This window comes from Haematobia irritans, chromosome 4 (assembly GCF_050003625.1).
Source record: "Haematobia irritans isolate KBUSLIRL chromosome 4, ASM5000362v1, whole genome shotgun sequence".
Taxonomy (NCBI): domain Eukaryota; kingdom Metazoa; phylum Arthropoda; class Insecta; order Diptera; family Muscidae; genus Haematobia; species Haematobia irritans.
In genome coordinates, this window is record NC_134400.1 from 124,103,868 (window position 1) to 124,122,165 (window position 18,298).

At 32.2% G+C, this 18,298-nt stretch overlaps 1 protein-coding gene across 1 annotated transcript in view; it reads left to right on the forward strand.

The window, feature by feature from the left end:
• The first annotated feature begins 213 nt into the window (after positions 1-213).
• LOC142235759 (uncharacterized) overlaps positions 214-18,298 on the forward strand; it is a 38,434-nt gene continuing 20,349 nt past the window's right edge. Inside the window, exon 1 of the mRNA XM_075307017.1 lies at positions 214-582. Within this exon, the coding sequence (XP_075163132.1) occupies positions 471-582 (112 nt within the window). The 5' untranslated portion in view covers positions 214-470. The remainder of the gene's footprint in view (positions 583-18,298) is intronic.

Consider the following 18,298-nt stretch of genomic DNA (forward strand, 5'->3'; position numbering starts at 1 on the left):
TAGTAATTGTGTATTAAATAAACAAATGGTCGTGGGTCAGCTTAAGCGGAAAAAACAAAAGAACTCCCAACACCGAACACCTTGAACACCTAAACTTTATGGATGTATGAATGGATATATGTGGCATAGCATTTGACCACCTGAAATGGCCAAAGGTAAAGTGAAACGCGTTTCATGAATTTAGTTGCTAAATAGCTGCGTTCTTTAACACGTCTTATATAAAAAAGGAATTTTTTATTAACGAAAGAACTAGTTGTGAAAAAACTAACCACAAGAAATGGCCACAATATTATACACTTAAGACAACGTTTGCATTTATTTTCATATATTAGAGTTTTTGGTATAGCGAAAAAAGTTAAACTGAAATTTGAAATTATAAAAATAAAAGATAAAAAACAGCAGCAACAACAAAATATAACAATACCACAAACGTTATCAAAAATTTTACTTTGCCTTGCTTAAAAAACATAATGGGATGTGCCAGCAGTAATCCAATGGTTCAAAATGCTGGAAGTGAAATGCTCAAAACAGCCACACATGTTGCTGAAGATGCCACAAAAACTGCAGAAGTCGCAGTACAAGGTAAAAGGAAAATGATAAGCATAGACCATATTTTACATTAAGAGCTAAAAAGTAGAACAAATTTGACTTGGGTAAAGTTGAAACGAGCAGAAGAATTTGTTCTACACCCTACAGTGCATAAAAAGTCTAAAAGATCCTTAAAATCTGTAAAAAAAATCCTGGATTGGCAGTGTTCGCGAAAAGCAGCGATTTTTGCACTTGTGGTCATAATAGTGAGACTTTTAAGTGTGTCAATGCTTTGTCCCGGAATCTGTAACAAAATGTTACAGTGCGATAAGAAAAAATGAAGCACGGGGCCAAATCAAGATATTAGCATATGGTGGATGCAGTGGAGGTTTGCGTCGGTTATAACGGCGAAATATAAGTATTTGGTTCGCCAAGTGGAACAGTTTTTGCTTTAATTTATCGTCGAGTCGACCAAATAATTCGTCATAGTCCAGTTCAGGGATCCTTGCTAAAATTTCCTGCAGGATGTAATCTTCGCGATCTTTTGTAATTCTTAATGTCTCAGCTATTTTGAGCCTACTACTCGTCTAAGGAATTTTGTTACATTATTCTCCTTATTCATTCAATTCTAGATCTGGGGCAAATTGTCAAATTTGCGACCTAACAGGGGATTTAATTTCGAAATCCTTACGCAAAATTTCAAGTAAATCACGGTGGGCACAGAAAAAAAGTCCGTTGATAAACTGACATTGAAATAAACTTATGTTTAATTAAAACAAGTATATACCCGTAAGTTCGGCCAGGCCGAATCTTATGTACCCTCCACCATGGATTGCATAGAAACTTGTACTAAAGACTGTCATCCACAATCGAATTACTTGGGTTGTGGTATCTTAAAACATCGTTTTCTAAATTGTGAGTTAGTCCATACGTGGTAGAGAGCCAGTATTGAAATGTGGGGGTCGCTTATATGTGGGCTATATACAATTATGAACTTGATATGGACCAATTTTTGTGTGATTGGGGATCGATTTATCTGAGGGCTATATATAACTATAGACCGATATGGACGTAGTTACGCATGGTTGTTAACGGCAATATACTAGCACAATGTACCAAATTTCAACTGACTCGGATGAAATTTGATCCTCCAAGAGGCTCCGAAACCAAATCTCGGGATTGGTTTATATGGGAGCTATATATGATTATAGACTGATATGGACTACTTTTGGCTTGGCTGTTAAATATCACATACTACCATCACGTACCAAATTTCAACCAGATCGGATGAATTTTGCTTCTCCAAAAGGCACCGGAGGTCAAATCTGGGGATAGTTTTATATGGGGGCTATATATAATTATGGACTGATATGAACCAATTCCTGCATGGTTGTTGGATACCATATACTAACATCACGTACCAAATTTTAACCGAATCGGATGAATTTTGCTCTTCCAAGGGGCTCCGAAGTTCAAATCTGGGATCGGTTTATATGGGGCTATATATAAGTATGGACCGATTTCGACCAATTTTTGCATTGGTGTTTGAGGTCATATATTTACACCACGTACCAAATTTCAACTTAATCAAATGAATTTTGGTCTTCCAAGAGGCTTCGGAGGCCAAATCTGGTGACCGGTTTATATGAGGGCTATATATAATTATGGACCGATGTGGACCAGTTTTTGCATGGTCATTAGAGACCATATACTTACATCATGTATCAAATTTCAGCCGGATCGGATGAAATTTGCTTCTCTTAGAGGCTCCGCAAGCCAAATCGGGGGATCGGTTTATATGTGGGCTATATATAATTATGGACCGATGTGGACCAATTTTTGCATGGTTGTTAGAGACCATTTGGGAGTCCGTTTATATGGGGGCTATACGTAAAAGTGGACCGATATGGCCCATTTGCAATACCATCCGACCTACATCAATAACAATTACTTGCGCCAAATTTCAAGTCGATAGCTTGTTTCGTTCGGAAGTTAGCATGATTTCAACAGACGGACATGCTTAGATCGACTCAGAATTTCACCACGACCCAGAATATATATACTTTATGGGGTCTTAGAGCAATATTTCGATGTGTTACAAACGGAATAACAAAGTTAATATACCCCCATCCTATGGTGGAGGGTATAATTAAAGTTTTTAGCAATAGATTTATTTCGGTAGTGAAAGGGTTAACGAAAAATATTCTTGAAGAATAGAGTATAAATTTTCTTCTCATTAAAATTTCATTACTTTACAGAGTAATTGGTATTGTATAAATTGTGTATCCTGTCAAAGCCTTATTCGATAGCTTTTTTTTTTGTATGTGTCATTTTTTGTATGTGTAAACAGCTTTTTTTGGGCTCCCAATATGACAAGTTTCGTCCCAGAAAACTGGCATTAGGGGGATGTTTTGATTTACTTATTTAAATTGGAGCTGAATCACATTACTAACTTTCCGGAGTTTATCAGGAGATGTGGTGTGTATGTTTCAGAAGTGGTGGTTTGTATGTGGAAGACAAAGAACGTCCAGAACAACCGAAAAAGTTTAAAGATGCTGAATTGGAGGCATTACTCGATGGGGACTCGTGTCTAGCGCAAGAAGAGCTTGTCAAAATCAATCGAAGTTACACGCCAATGCATTTTCCATGGAATGAATAAGTGAGGGAAAATGACTCAAAAACAAGAAAATTGGGTACCGTACGAGTTAAAACTGAAAGACGTCAAATGACAATTTTTCACTTGCTAGCAGCTGTGCCGAGATGCGAAAAATCAATTCTTATAGATTTGACAAAAAAATTCCTCATTTTTTAATTTACGCCCCATATACGGTGGGTAACGGATATAAGCACATCTCATATAAGAATAAAAGCATATACGACTTTTTATCGAAACACCATGTCGTTTTGGTGTTTGTTGGTACGAAATATGTTTCGTAAAAGAAAAACGTTTATAAATGACTCTACTCATGAAAGAGTATTTGGTCCTAAGGAGGTAAGCTGTTTCCAATCGTGATCATTTATAAGTAACAGTTCAGTTATCTGCACTACGAAGCGTATGATAAACATTTGACATTACACTCCCGGCAAGTATACGCCCTACTAGACAATAATAAAATCTTCTTATTAAAAAGCTTTTCTGATATCCTTGACCACTCCTTGCTGTGGTGCAACAACAAACATATCAAATGCATTGCGAGACGATTCAAAGTACATAGACTGCTTTTATATGTATACTGAGTTATGTCAGACTATCTGAACGTTGTTTCGTTCAACATTTCATTCGATGTTACGAAATTTAAACTATACTCGAATTAATAGTCTCACAATCACTATAGAAATTAAGTTTTGACAAAATATTCTATAGAAATAAAATTTTGACAAAATTTTCGATAGAAATAAAATTTTGACAATATTTTCGATAGAAAAAAACTTTGACAAAATTTCCTAAAGAAATAAAATTATCACAACATTTTCTATAGAAAAAAATTTTTTACAAAATTTTCTAAAGAAATAAAATTTTGACAAAATTTTTTATAGAAATAAAATTTTGAGAAAAATTTTTATAGAAATAAAATTTTGACAAAATTTTCGATAGAAATAAAATTGTCACAATTTTTTTTTTAGAATTTTGACAATATTTTCGATAGAAAAAATTTTGTCAAAATTTTCTAAAGAAATAAAATCATCACAAAATGTTCCATAGAAATAAAATTTTGACAAAATTTTCGATAGAAACAAAATTTTGACAATATTTTCGATAGAAAAAAACTTTGACAAAAATTCCTAAAGAAATAAAATTATCACAAAATTTTCTATAGAAAAAATAAAATGTTGACAAAATTTTCTAAAGATGTAAAATTTTGACAAAAATTTTTATAGAAATAAAATTGTTGTTTTTTGATCTCAGCTTAAAACCATACTAAACTACAAGTGTAGCTTAACCAATAGAGGAAAAGTATGCTTGTCAAATTTATTTGGGCAAAGCCTTATAGACTGCAAGATGGTTTCGGAATTACCACATTCCTCATCAGCATCCTCTACTTGCAGCAAAACTATCAACCAATTATCAGAATAAATTCGAGTTAATCACTCAACCCAAAGTGAACCACACTTGAACCTTCCGAAAAAAGTTTTGATAGTCGGTTTGACAAAATTTTCGATAGAAATAAAGTTGTCACAAAATTTTCGATAGAATTTTGACAATGTTTTCGATAGAAACAAATTTGTCAAAATTTTCTAAAGAAATAAAATTATCATAAAATTTCCTATAGAAATAAAATTATCACAAAATTTTCTAAAGGAATAAAATTTTGGCAAAATTTTCTAAGGAAATAAAATTTTGGCAAAATTTTCTAAGGAAATAAATTTTTGACAAAATTTTCTAAGGAAATAAAATTATCATAAAATTTTCTATAGAAATAAAATTATCACAAAATTTTCTTAAGAAATAAAATTATCACAAAATTTTCTTAAGAAATAAAATTTTTGCCAAATTTTCTAAGGAAATAAACTTTTGACAAAATTTTCTAAAGAAATAAAATTTTGAAAAAAAATTCTAAAAAAATAAAATTTTGATAAAATTTTCTAAAGAAATACAATTTTGACAAAATTCTTCACAGAAATAAAATTTTGGGAAAATTTTCTATATAAATAAAATTTAGACTAATTTTTGTACAGAAATAAAATTTTAAAAATAAATTATTTTTTGTTTGGTAGTTTTTTGTTAAAATTGTCTCCAAATGTTGGTAGATTATTTTTGGCTTGAGTGGCAACCGTGCAATACAATACGAGATGGTAAATTTTAATTCCATAGAAGTTTTGAAGAATTTGGTTCAAATCTGTACAGATTTAGATATGTATTGTAACCAACTTCAGGTTGCCATCATTCTAAATCTGTCGTCTGACCGATTTATTCCAATGACAGTTAATTTTATTGTTTACATGCTTACAAACGAATTTTTATCTATTGCATCCAGAAATAAATTTATTCGTTATGAAATTCACAAGGAAGACCACAAGTGGCTATCGTTAGATTACTAAAGCAGTTTCATGTGAATAAATCTTTTGTTTCTTGTACCATTGCTCGTTACCGTGATACTGGTAGTGTGGCATCGCATCCAAGAAGGAAACGAAACAATAATCGGTAATACTGCCAGAAATGAACTGAAAATGAAAGCCAGATTTGATCGAGGAACATATCGATTGGACTACAGCATCCCAGCAAAAAAGCGTCGCCAAAAAAGTAATGAAAATGTTATTTTTGGATCCCGAAGTGGTGCAAAACTGACGCAGAAGCGATAAATATAACATGTGCTTGTCATAGGACGGAAGTCCTCCATTCCATCACTTCTTTAGGTGTGATCCGAACTCAATGTTTTGTATGTAAATTAAAAAATTCTGTGATATTTTGTCAAATAAATAATTTTTCATAATTTTTAATGGATTATAACGCTGGTCGGAAACGTTTGACCTCAAATATTTTCAAAAATTCACAATTTTTTTCAGATTGGATTTAGTATTTTTTTCGACAAAATTTAAATGATTTGTACCATTTTATTAATCCCTACTCTGGTTTTAACCTATTTGAAACAAAAAACTTAAAATTACCCATTAAAAGTATGAAAAAACTAAGTTATAAAAAATTCAATTAAAAGAACTTCCTGGGTAGTTAAAATAAAGAACATCATTGGGAGTGCATCTTCTGGAAGTGCTTTTAAAATTGTGCCTTTGGAAGAACTTCCAAATTTTTTTGCTGGGATTTGAATTTTCAAGAACTCACCGATACACAAAAAGTTAGACTGGATAGCAAGAAACAAGAAAGAGGCCAGTTACAGAATTTGGTTTTCTCCGATGCGAAGTAATTTCCAATTAAGCACTTTGTGCACCAACAAAATTAGTTACCAAAGAGGCACCAGAACTCAAGTGTCAAGAAAATGCTGAATAGTATTGAAGCTCTTGACAGACAAACATTTCGGCTGCATACTATGGACATTCCAACAGGACTCAGCACCGCACACTCAGCACGCGTCAACTACGATTGACTTAGGTTAGGTTAGATGGCAGCCCGATATATCAGGCTCACTTAGACTATTCAGTCCATTGTGATACCACAGTGGTGAACTTCTCTCTTATCACTGAGTGCTTCCCGATTCCATGTTAAGCTCAATGACAAGAGACCTCCTTTTTATAGCCGAGTCCGAACGGCGTTCCACAGTGCAGTGAAACCACTTAGAGAAGCTTTGAAACACTCAGAGGCTTTGAAACACTCAGCATTACTGAGGTGGGATAATCCACCGCTGAAAAACTTTTTGGTGTTCGGTTGAAGCAGGAATCGAATCCACGACCTTGTGTATGCAAGGAGGGCATGCTAACCATTGCACCACGGTGGCTCCCAAGATTGCCTTAGAAAGGAGGTTCCTCGCAACCAAAATCTCCGGATCTCAATTTGTTAGACTTTTGCTCTTGCTACATTTTGGAATGTAAGGTTGCCGCAGTTGGCAGATTTCTAACAAAAATGGTAGATTTTTTACAGTTACAGTTGGTAGAATTCTTGACGTATTGGTAGATTTTGCAAAATATTCCCGTCCAGTTAAGAGGTACTTCAATTTTCTATAGAAATAAAATATTGTCAAAATTTTCTATAGAAATAAAATTTTTCAAAAATTTTTATAGAAATAAAATTTTTACAATTTTCCTACAGAAATACAATTTTGGCTAAATATTTAAAGAAATAATATAAAACAAAAAAAATATAAAAAACACACAAAATTTTGATCAACAACTTCAAAATTAGATTTTTTAATTTAGTAGATTTTTGGTAAAATTTTCTTTAAATTTTAGTAGATTATTTTTGGCAACTAAATGACAAATATAAATAAACATTTTCGACAAATACAGGACAATTTTTTAGATATAATCTTTTTCACATGAAGAAAATTTTATAGTTAACAAAAAATAGGAGTTCAAAATTGCACAAATTTTGTTGGTCAATAAGTTTAAGACGGTCTTATTTGCAGTCAAATCTACACATTTTAAGAATATCCAAACTATTTTGTAGAAAATACGGATTTAGTAAATCATTATGTTTCATTTTTATTTAATTTAACTAACGTAGATAAAAAATTATTAAAGCCAATGAAACTTTCTCATATTGGAGAAATGTTAACTAACACATAATAAATTGTATGAACTAAAGTAGAGTTAAATTGGTTTTAGTGCCCAGCAGGGTTCACCTGTTTCTTTAATTGTAGTAATTTCTTACCACATGTATTTATCTCCTTCTTACTTGTTCAAAAATAACAATTTTTATTATCAACAATACAAGTTTCAGAATTTGCATAACCTTTTAAATTGTATCAGTGACTTTCCAACCACTTTATGCATACTTTTTTTATTTTTTTTTTGAAAAAATGTTTCCTCATAAAAAATAGCTCCACTTTTCACCTCAAGTGTCGTTGTATTTGTAAGAATTGGCTATTCACTTTCTGTAGGGTATACACTAAGTACACTTTGACTTTATATCTAACCTTTTCTATAGAATTGTCACCGCCAGAAATGTTGACATGGCTGATGGTTGCATAAAGCCACATACAAACTAAGAAGGCAACCATCGCCGCACTTTATCATCATAAGAAGGGCTTGTCAGGATGTTCTATGGAAATGACATTTTCTTGACTGCTCTCAGTTTATCGCATGCTAGTGGCAGATGTTTTTATGGTTAGACCATTACCAGGGTGAGTTGAAAGGACTATATGGGGAAGAGTTAACTAAATGGGCTTGTTGAACATTTTCCCCCCATTCCAAATCCTTGACAAAATGTTTTGTATGCAAAAATAAACTTGTCACTTGTTCATTCACTACCGCTCTTCCTGAGTGGGCATGAAAACTAAGACAATATAGTTTTTTTGACTTTCACTAGTTTATGCCAAAGCCATATCAAGTGAGTTTGGTGTTTCATTGCAAAGTTTTCGTTGAGTTTTTTTCCTGCTTGTTTGTTTTTTGCCATTACTTAAAGTATTTGTCGATTAGTTGTATTGGCCATTTAATAGCTGACATAGGGGCTGTGATTTTGTATGGCCAATATGGAGGTATAGGGTGTTGATTAACATCAACCGCTTTTACAGGAAGTGTTTAATTTTCTGAACTATAGTTGATTTAATTTGGTTAAATAATAACCGCAAGGACAATGTAAACATCAATTATCCAGTGTTCATACAAAAAATGAATTTGTATTCAGACATAGAAATCAATATTAGATATTGATATTTCTTATGGAAAATACATTTGAAATGACAGGTAAATGATAAAACATTTACCTAAAAGGTTAATGATCTGATTTAGTAGTGGTAACAATCAGGGCTGTGGAGCCGGAGTCGGAGTCTTGGAGTCGGTGTCTGAAGATTTTGCTGGAGTCGGAGTCGGAGTCGTAAAAATTTTGCTCGACTCTGACCAAATTTTTTAAAACACTTCTCATTTTTTTGTACCTAAGCAAGTTTTTAAGCGAATTAGTTTACATTGCGTTATTCATTCGATCAATGTACAGCATGATTGTAAATGAAAGTCAACTTCCAATTACGGCTATCTTTTTATATTTCAAAGAATGTTAGACTAGCAGATGGGCTGGATCGATCCATTTTAATGCCCATATCAATTTATTTGAAATATTTCGAACAATCGATACTATTTTTATTTTAATTTTATTTTAAGGCCATATACATACGTGGAGTATTGACAGAATTTTTTTCCAATATTGTTTTCTATAGACAATTTTGTCAAAATGTTATTTATATAAAAAGTTTTGTCAAAATTTTATTTCTATAGCAAATTTTATCAAAATTTTATTTCTATAAAAAATTTATTCAAAATTTTCTTACTATAGAAATATTTTTTTCTAGAGAAAATTTAGTCAAAACTTTATTTCTATAAAAAATTGAGTCAAAATTTTGTTTCTATAGAATATTTTGCAAAATTTTATTTCTGTAGAAAATTTTGCAAAATTTTGTTTGTTACACAAAATTTTTTTTAAAATTTTATTTCTATACAAATTTAAGTCACAATTTTATTTCTATAGAAAATTTTGCCAAAATTTTATAGTAATAGATTTTTTTATTAGAAAATTTGGTCAAAATTTTATTTCTATAGAAAATTTTGTCAAAATTTTATTTCTATAGAAAATTTAGTTTTTTTTTGTAGAATATTTTGCAGAATTTTATTTACTATACAAAAATTTTTCCAAAATTGTATTTTTATTGACAATTTTTCCAAAATTTTATTTCTATAAGGAAAAATTGTCAAATTTTATTTCTATAGCAAGTTTTCTAAAATTTTTGTTTCTTGCTGATGCTCACTGATACTTACTGCTATAAAAATGTATTCAAAATTTTAGTACTATAGAAATATTTTTTTTATATAAAATTTGGTCAAAATTTTATTTCTATAGAAAATTTAGTCAAAATTTTGTTTCTATAGAATATTTTGCAAAATTTTATTTCTATAGAAAATTGTGCAAAATTTTGTTTGCTACACATTTTTTTTAATTGTATTTCTATTGATAATTTTTTCAAACTTTTATTGCTATAAAAAATTTTGCCAAATTTTATTTCTATAAAAATTTTATTTAAAATTTTATTTTTATATATTTGGTCAAAATTTGATTTCTATAGAAAATTTAGCCAAAATTTTATTTCTATAGAAAATTTAGTCAAAATTTTGTTTCTGTAGAAAATTTTCCAAAATTTTATTTCTATGTAAAATTTTGTAAAATTTTATTTACTAGACAAAATTTTTTCCAAAAATATATTCAGTGAGCATGCAATTTTGGAAAAATTGCTGCTAAGTCGAAAACTTGTAGAAATGACTCAAATTTTCAATTTTTTTCAATGAATGAATCATAAATGCATTTTTGCGAAATTGTCTAAACAACTATAAATATTTCCCAAATATTGCCCGAGTTTTGTAGAAGTCTGATTTGAGATATTATCAAAATGTAGATCTTAATACAAAGTTGTGCAGAGTAACATATATTATAATCGGCCCGTAGATTGTAGAAGTATATACAATTTTGTCTAAATCGATTCAGATTCAAATTCATGCATATGGAAATATAAACCTTTATATAGCTCGCAACAAATTTAAAGGATTTGAGATAGTATCAATAATTTTGGTCCACAAATACATATACTGTTGGTATCTTCTCATATTATGATGGGTATTTATATCATTATTTTATTTATTAAGCATTGCCCTAAATTTGAAATATAGAGTTCAATTGGCATCTAATGTGAAATTAAGACCTTTTTTGCACACATAAATAAATACGATACTTTATATCGATCCACTTACGGTACCCCCACAATAGAACTACAAAGTAGTGGTATTAAAATGAGATTTAGTTATATTACCCGGAGTCGACTCCGGAGTCGGAGTCGAGCTGATGAAAAATGCTGGAGTCGGAGTCGAGCAAAATTGGCTCGACTCCACAGCCCTGGTAACAAGTAAGAACGGTGGTTTGATCGTCAAAGCCGAAACTCATAAACCAACCAACATTGAAAAAAAAAATATTACCGTAAGCCCAAAGATTCCATGTCCATAAAATACGAATGCGAATTTTGCTTAGCATAAAAGACGTATTTCTCTGACATAAAGTTTTTTTTCCTTGTCCAAAAGTCGACAAACTTTTTAGGGAAGTCGTTTTCCTTATAGTTAAGTGGTTGGCTCTATGAAATAACTCCCCAAAATGAAAAATGAAATATGTTTCCAAAATCAGCGATTTCATTTCTTCATAATGAAATAATTCCCTAATATGAATTTTGGGGAGTTATTTCATTTTCTTAAGTTGTAAAATAATTCATAAAAGTAGTGACGGAAACCGTTATGTTTATGAATTTTTGTGTTAGTTCTTTAGTAAACGTAAAGCGGTGAGAATATAAAATGTATTACGAATTTATAAACGGGTGTAGAAAAAAAATAGTGAATTTCTCTACGTTGTGGATCAAAACATGATTTATGAAAATAAATCTGTATACAGGATTAAGTTGACCTTATCGGCAGATGGAAGGCTAATATGTTATGGTAGTATATACTGCTAATGATCCCTACGGTTAGTCATATTTCGCCTGCTAGAAATGAAACCTTATTAAGAAATAAACGGATAAGAGAATAAAATGTTATCTGATTTAAATTGATTACAATCCATTATAAAAACTACAAAGAAGTGGAAAACATACAATTCGGCGAATGCAAAAATATTTTGCTTTTGCATTCACCGATTTGTATGTTTTCCACTTCTTCGCGAGAAATTTTAAATTTCTGTTTCTCGAACGCCCCAAAAACTAAAAAATATTTTGCTTTTGCATTCACCGAATTGTATGTCTTCCACTTCTCCTTCTGCAAAAGCAAACTATTTTTTCTTTTTTGGAGTGTGCGAGAAAAATTCTCGTGAATTTTTAAATTTCTGCTTCTCGTACGCTTCAAAACCTAAAAAAAAAATTTGCTTTTGCATTCCTCGAATTGTATGTCTTCCACTTCTTCTTCTGCAAAAGCAAAATAGTTTTTAGTTTTGGAGCGTATGTGAAACAGAAATTAAAAAATTTGCGCGAATTTTTTAATTCCTGTTTCTCGTACGCTCCAAAAAAATAACACGTAAGTAAAGTAAAATCCATCAATAAATGCGATGGATTTGACTTGGTACCAAAAATATTGATATACACGGTAGTGAAGCTTAAAATATAGTTGACCCCTTCCAATTTTAGACTTTACACGTAAGTAAAGTCTATAGACGGGCCGAACAAAATCTCTTTAATGAGATCCAATGAATGCATGACAACATAAAAGTAGAAGAAATAAGTCACTGGTTTCGAATGTGAACCAAAACATTGGACTTTATTTAATAAATTATTGGACTCGGAACAATATTTACATTCGTAAAAGAATACAAATTTTGTCCAAATCGGTTCAAATTGAAATACACGGTAGTGAAGGCTTTATTTGGTCTTTAAATGAGCATAGATATAAAGCTAGATAGCACCCTATAGATGATAATTTTAATAAAATTCAATAAAAAAAATTAAATAAATATATAATGTAAGCAAAGCTGGAAAATGTTGAAATCGCTTCAACATTATATGAACGAACCACCACAAAATTCTTATGACTCTCTAAAATGGTTAATTTGCGTGTCCAATATAAAAATAACATTTTGAGTGGATTGGTGTATGTGCGTGTTCCAATGGATGTGTATGTGCGTATATTTAAAACCCAAGTAATTTTTACAAAAAAAAAAAAAAAAAAAAAACACACACACACACACGAATAAATATATATCCATAAATAATAGCAGTCATAACGATTTAAGGAAAGAGTTTATAGAAGCCTAGTGCTGTAGACATACGAGCGCTTCAACACCAGTAATATTAGCCTAGTCTAGGGTTTTATACTCCACATGGTCTAAGGTCAATGCGACATTAGGTTCGCAATCTTCAGAGGTCATCAATTGGCTCCATTGTTTACATTTTTTAAGGATTAAGAGGTAAAGGGATTTACTAATGAGTGTAGAAATAATGTTAGAAGAAATATTTATGGAAATAAATAAAGAGAGTTTGTTGTTCATTTTTATTTTGTTCGTTCGGTTTGCAAATGTAAACGCAAGAATGGAAGGAAAAGACTTGTCAAGTTTTTTTTTATAAACATTGTTGGTTTTACGCTCGAAAAAACTTACCTATGTTGTGAAACATTGTGATATACATCGAAGTACTATTATATAGGCTGCTCTATTGGAAATATCATTTACCAGATATTTTCAACATATGTATCTTAAACATATCTTTGAGAACAAATTTATCAAAGGAATGGTGTATCCAAAATGCTAGTAATTTAAGAAATTTATTAGCATCATAAACAACTAAACAACAAAAAAATGGTTCATCGTTAAACTGATTCTAAAATCAACTTAAATTTACTGCAAAAAATATATTTCGCCTTAGTTTATTTTTAGAAATGTTTAAGAAATTTCCCCAAGACCAATGAATTTATTTTTATTCCAAATATGTCTCAAAAATTTTTTGAACCAATCGTGGGTATAAATTTTAAAATTTGAGCTTTAAAAATCGGTCAACGTTTGGCAACTACACGCAAAAAAATAATTCTTTACTCCCAAACGAAATTTTAGACAAACAAAGATCGTTTCTCATATGCATTTCGCTGTAAGGAAGTTTATTTCGAAGAAAATTGTATACTTTTTGTAATAAACGTTTATTCTTTTCCAGGATGTAAAAACAATTTCATAAAGACTAACTCAAAACCACAATCTATTCTAGCTAATCTCATCTTTCTCACTTCCACGAGGTTTTTTTAGTTCTTAGCACCTTTTTCTGTAATAAAGGGTGATTTGTTAAGAGCTTGATAACTTAAAAAAAAAAAAACGCATAAAATTTGCAAAATCTCATCGGTTCTTTATTTGAAACGTTAGATTGGTCCATGACATTTACTTTTTGAAGATAATTTCATTTAAATGTTGACCGCGGCTGCGTCTTAGGTGGTCCATTCGGAAAGTCCAATTTTGGGCAACTTTTTCGAGCATTTCGGCCGGAATAGCCCGAATTTCTTCGGAAATGTTGTCTTCCAAAGCTGGAATAGTTGCTGGCTTATTTCTGTAGACTTTAGACTTGACGTAGCCCCACAAAAAATAGTCTAAAGGCGTCAAATCGCATGATCTTGGTGGCCAACTTACCGGTCCATTTCTTGAGATGAATTGTTCTCCGAAGTTTTCCCTCAAAATGGCCATAGAATCGCGAGCTGTGTGGCATGTAGCGCCATCTTGTTGAAACCACATGTCAACCAAGTTCAGTTCTTCCATTTTTGGCAACAAAAAGTTTGTTAGCATCGAACGATAGCGATCGCCATTCACCGTAACGTTGCGTCCAACAGCATCTTTGAAAAAATACGGTCCAATGATTCCACCAGCGTACAAACCACACCAAACAGTGCATTTTTCGGGATGCATGGGCAGTTCTTGAACGGCTTCTGGTTGCTCTTCACTCCAAATGCGGCAATTTTGCTTATTTACGTAGCCATTCAACCAGAAATGAGCCTCATCGCTGAACAAAATTTGTCGATAAAAAAGCGGATTTTCTGCCAACTTTTCTAGGGCCCATTCACTGAAAATTCGACGTTGTGGCTCGTTAGTAAGTCTATTCATGATGAAATGTCAAAGCATACTGAGCATCTTTCTCTTTGACACCATGTCTGAAATCCCACGTGATCTGTCAAATACTAATGCATGAAAATCCTAACCTCAAAAGAATCACCCTTTACAAACAATGTAGAAGAAATTATTCAATTTGATAATTTTTTTAAATTTTACCTTTCGCCTCGATGTTTATAATTCATACAGTTTATAATCCAACACACTATCCACTGGGCTACGTATGTTAGCTGTTATAGTCATCAATAGAAGAATATCGTTATAAGTTATATTTATATAGCCTACCACAAGATATGCTACGCCCCCGAGCCGATTAAACAAATTTTATTTAACAGAAATATACATTTAGTTGGGCACCGTGTAGCAGTGGTTGGTACGTTCGCCTTGTTTACCAAGGGTCCTGGGTTCGATCGCTGCTTTGACCGAACACCAAAAAGTTTTTTTTATATTTTTTTTACATATATTTTAGATATGTTCGGAAGATTCCGAAAAGGTTTTCAATATTACATATTACTATATTAAATTTTTACTATGAAATTGTAAAATGTGTCTTATTAAAGACTTAAAGTCAGAAAAGAACATTGCTTGATATAAATGAAATGGACTGTGGTGGTTGATTGGTTCAAAAATATTTTTTTTTATTGAAAACAAAAAAAAAAAAAAAACAAGTATATACGGCCGTAAGTTCGGCAAGGCCGAATCTTATGTACCCTCCACCATGGATTGAATAGAAACTTGTACTAAAGACTATCATCCACAATCGAATTACTTGGGTTGTGGTATCTTAAAACTTCCTTACATCATTTTCTAAATTGTGAGTTAGGCCATACGTGGTAGAGAGCCAGAATTGAAATATGGGAGGTCGCTTATATGGGCGCTATATACAATTATGAACTTGATATGGACAAATTTTTGTGTGATTGGGGATCGATTTATCTGAGGGCTATATATAACTATAGACCGATATGGAGCTAGTTAGGCATGGTTTTTAACGGCCACATACTAACACAATGTACCAAATTTCAACTGACTCGGATGAAATTTGCTCCTCCAAGAGGCTCCAAAACCAAATCTCGGGATCGGTTTATATGGTGGTTATATATGATTATGGACTGATATGGACCACTTTTGGCATGGCTGTTAAATATTATATACTACTATCACGTGCCAAATTTCAACCAAATCGGATGAATTTTGCTTCTCCAAAAGGCACCGGAGGTCAAATCTGGGGATCGGTTTATATGGGGGCTATATAGAATTATGGACTGATATGAACCAAATCCTGCATGGTTTTTGGATACTAACATCACGTACCAAATTTCAACCGAATCGGATGAATTTGGCTCTTCCAAGGGGTTCCGGAGATCAAATCTGGGGATCGATTTATATGGGGGCTATATATAATTATGGACCGATTCCGACCAATTTTTGTGTGGGTGTTCGAGACCATATATTAACATCATGTACCAAATTTCAACTGAATCAGATGAATTTTGGTCTTCCAAGAGGCTCCAGAGGTCAAATCTGGTGATCGGATTATATGGGGGCTATATATAATTATGGATCGATGTGGACTATTTTTTTGCATGGTCATTAGAGACCATATATTAACACCATGTACCAAATTTTAGCCGGATCGGATGAAATTTGCTTCTCTCAGAGGCTCCGCAAGCCAAATCGGGGGATCGGTTTATATGGGGGCTAAATATAATTATTAACCGATGTGGACCAATTTTTGCATGGTCATTAGACACCATATACTAACATCATGTACCAAATTTCAGCCGGATCGGATGAAATTTGTTGCTCTTAGAGGCTCTGCAAGCCAAATCGGGGGATCGGTTTATATGAGGGTTATATGTAATTATGGACCGATGTGGACCACTTTTTGCATGGTTGTTAGAGATCATATACTATCACCATGTACCAAATTTCAGCCGAATCGGATGAAATTTGCTTCTCTTAGAACAACTACTTGTGCCAAGTTTCAAGCCGATAGCTTGTTTCGTTCGAAAGTTAGCGTGATTTCAACAGACGAACGGACGGATATGCTCAGATCGACTCAGAATTTCACCACCACTTTATGGGTCTTAGAACAATAATTCGATGTGTTACAAACGGAATGACAAAGTTAATATACCCCCGTCCTATGGTGGAGGGTATAATAAAAATTTTGTAACAAACGAATTTTTTGGTGATAAAAGTTTAAAATTTTCGAAGAAATTCAAAAAACTCTAACAAAACAAAAACGTTTTTGGTACCCGTTTTCCAAACGTTTTTTTTCTTTGCGTGTATGAAGTCATGCCAGAGAAGCCTTTGATGGTGTTCAAGTGAAATGTTTCGATTGCTCTGAAGATCATGGAACATTGGACACAATAGAAAAGATGGTGATTATCGTTTTTGTGGATCCACAAAAAGTGTTATTCAATCAGCATAATATCTCATAAATATAACTTCCGTTTGTTTCCAAACTCGCGTCTCAAGTTCAATTATTCATAGCTCCAGGTATACTTAGCAATTCAGTAACTGAAATCCTTAGATCAGCAGTCAACCAAAGCGGCACTCAGATCTGAACTTCACTCCTTGACACTCTGACAAGGATTTAGATCGTATTTTTGTGGCTTCATGAGGGTCTCAAAATTGTCATGCAAAATTTTGGATTTTTTCATTATGAAAACAAGTAAGGAAAGTTTTAAATCGGGCGGGGTCGACTAAACTGAAAAAGATATTGGCCTATTATGAAAGATTATGCAGCTTAAATTTTAGGATACGTAATTTACACAACATTAACGATTAGGGATACATTTCTTTAAAACAAAGAAATATTAATTACAAGACAGTTCATAATCTTTGGTTTAGGAATTGTTTTCTTTAAATTTAGGACACGAATCTTTGAAATTTGCATCCCTCAGTTAATGTCATATGTCTTTGAAATAATGGTAATTTTTCTTAAAATAAAGAAAAACATTTTTTATTTATGTAAAACATTTTTTATTTAAATTAATTGAGATTGTGCGACGCAGGGTATAAACACACCAATAAATTTGGGTGTTATAACTTTTTTGTTTGAGTGAAATATTGAGTCATTTTTCATATAAAAAGCTAACCTGAATTAAACAAATTAAAAATTTCCAATACATCCCAGCAAAAAATGGAGCACTATTTATGCAGGATTGTAAGGGAGAGAGGCAGTACCAACTGCTTACAAAACACCCGAATCAGCGCTGATTTTTGTTGGCGATGTCCCGATTTATATCAGCTTCAACATAACGCTGATATAATTGCTCATTTCAATAACAATATTGCTCGGAAGTGAGCAATATTATTATTGTTATGAAGGAAGACAGCACTACCTTTTGCGCATCTATACTGCATGAATTGGTTGCAATAACGTAAACGAATGATCATAAACTTGTTTGATTACTCGTTTACGTTATTGCCGCCGATACATGCAGCGTGGATGCACTGCCTACTTTATTGTATACCAAAAAGCGCAACTAAATTTCACTGCTGAAATATTTTTTGCTGGGATATTTCACTCAGGTGAAAGAGCTTCAGCCGCATAGCACC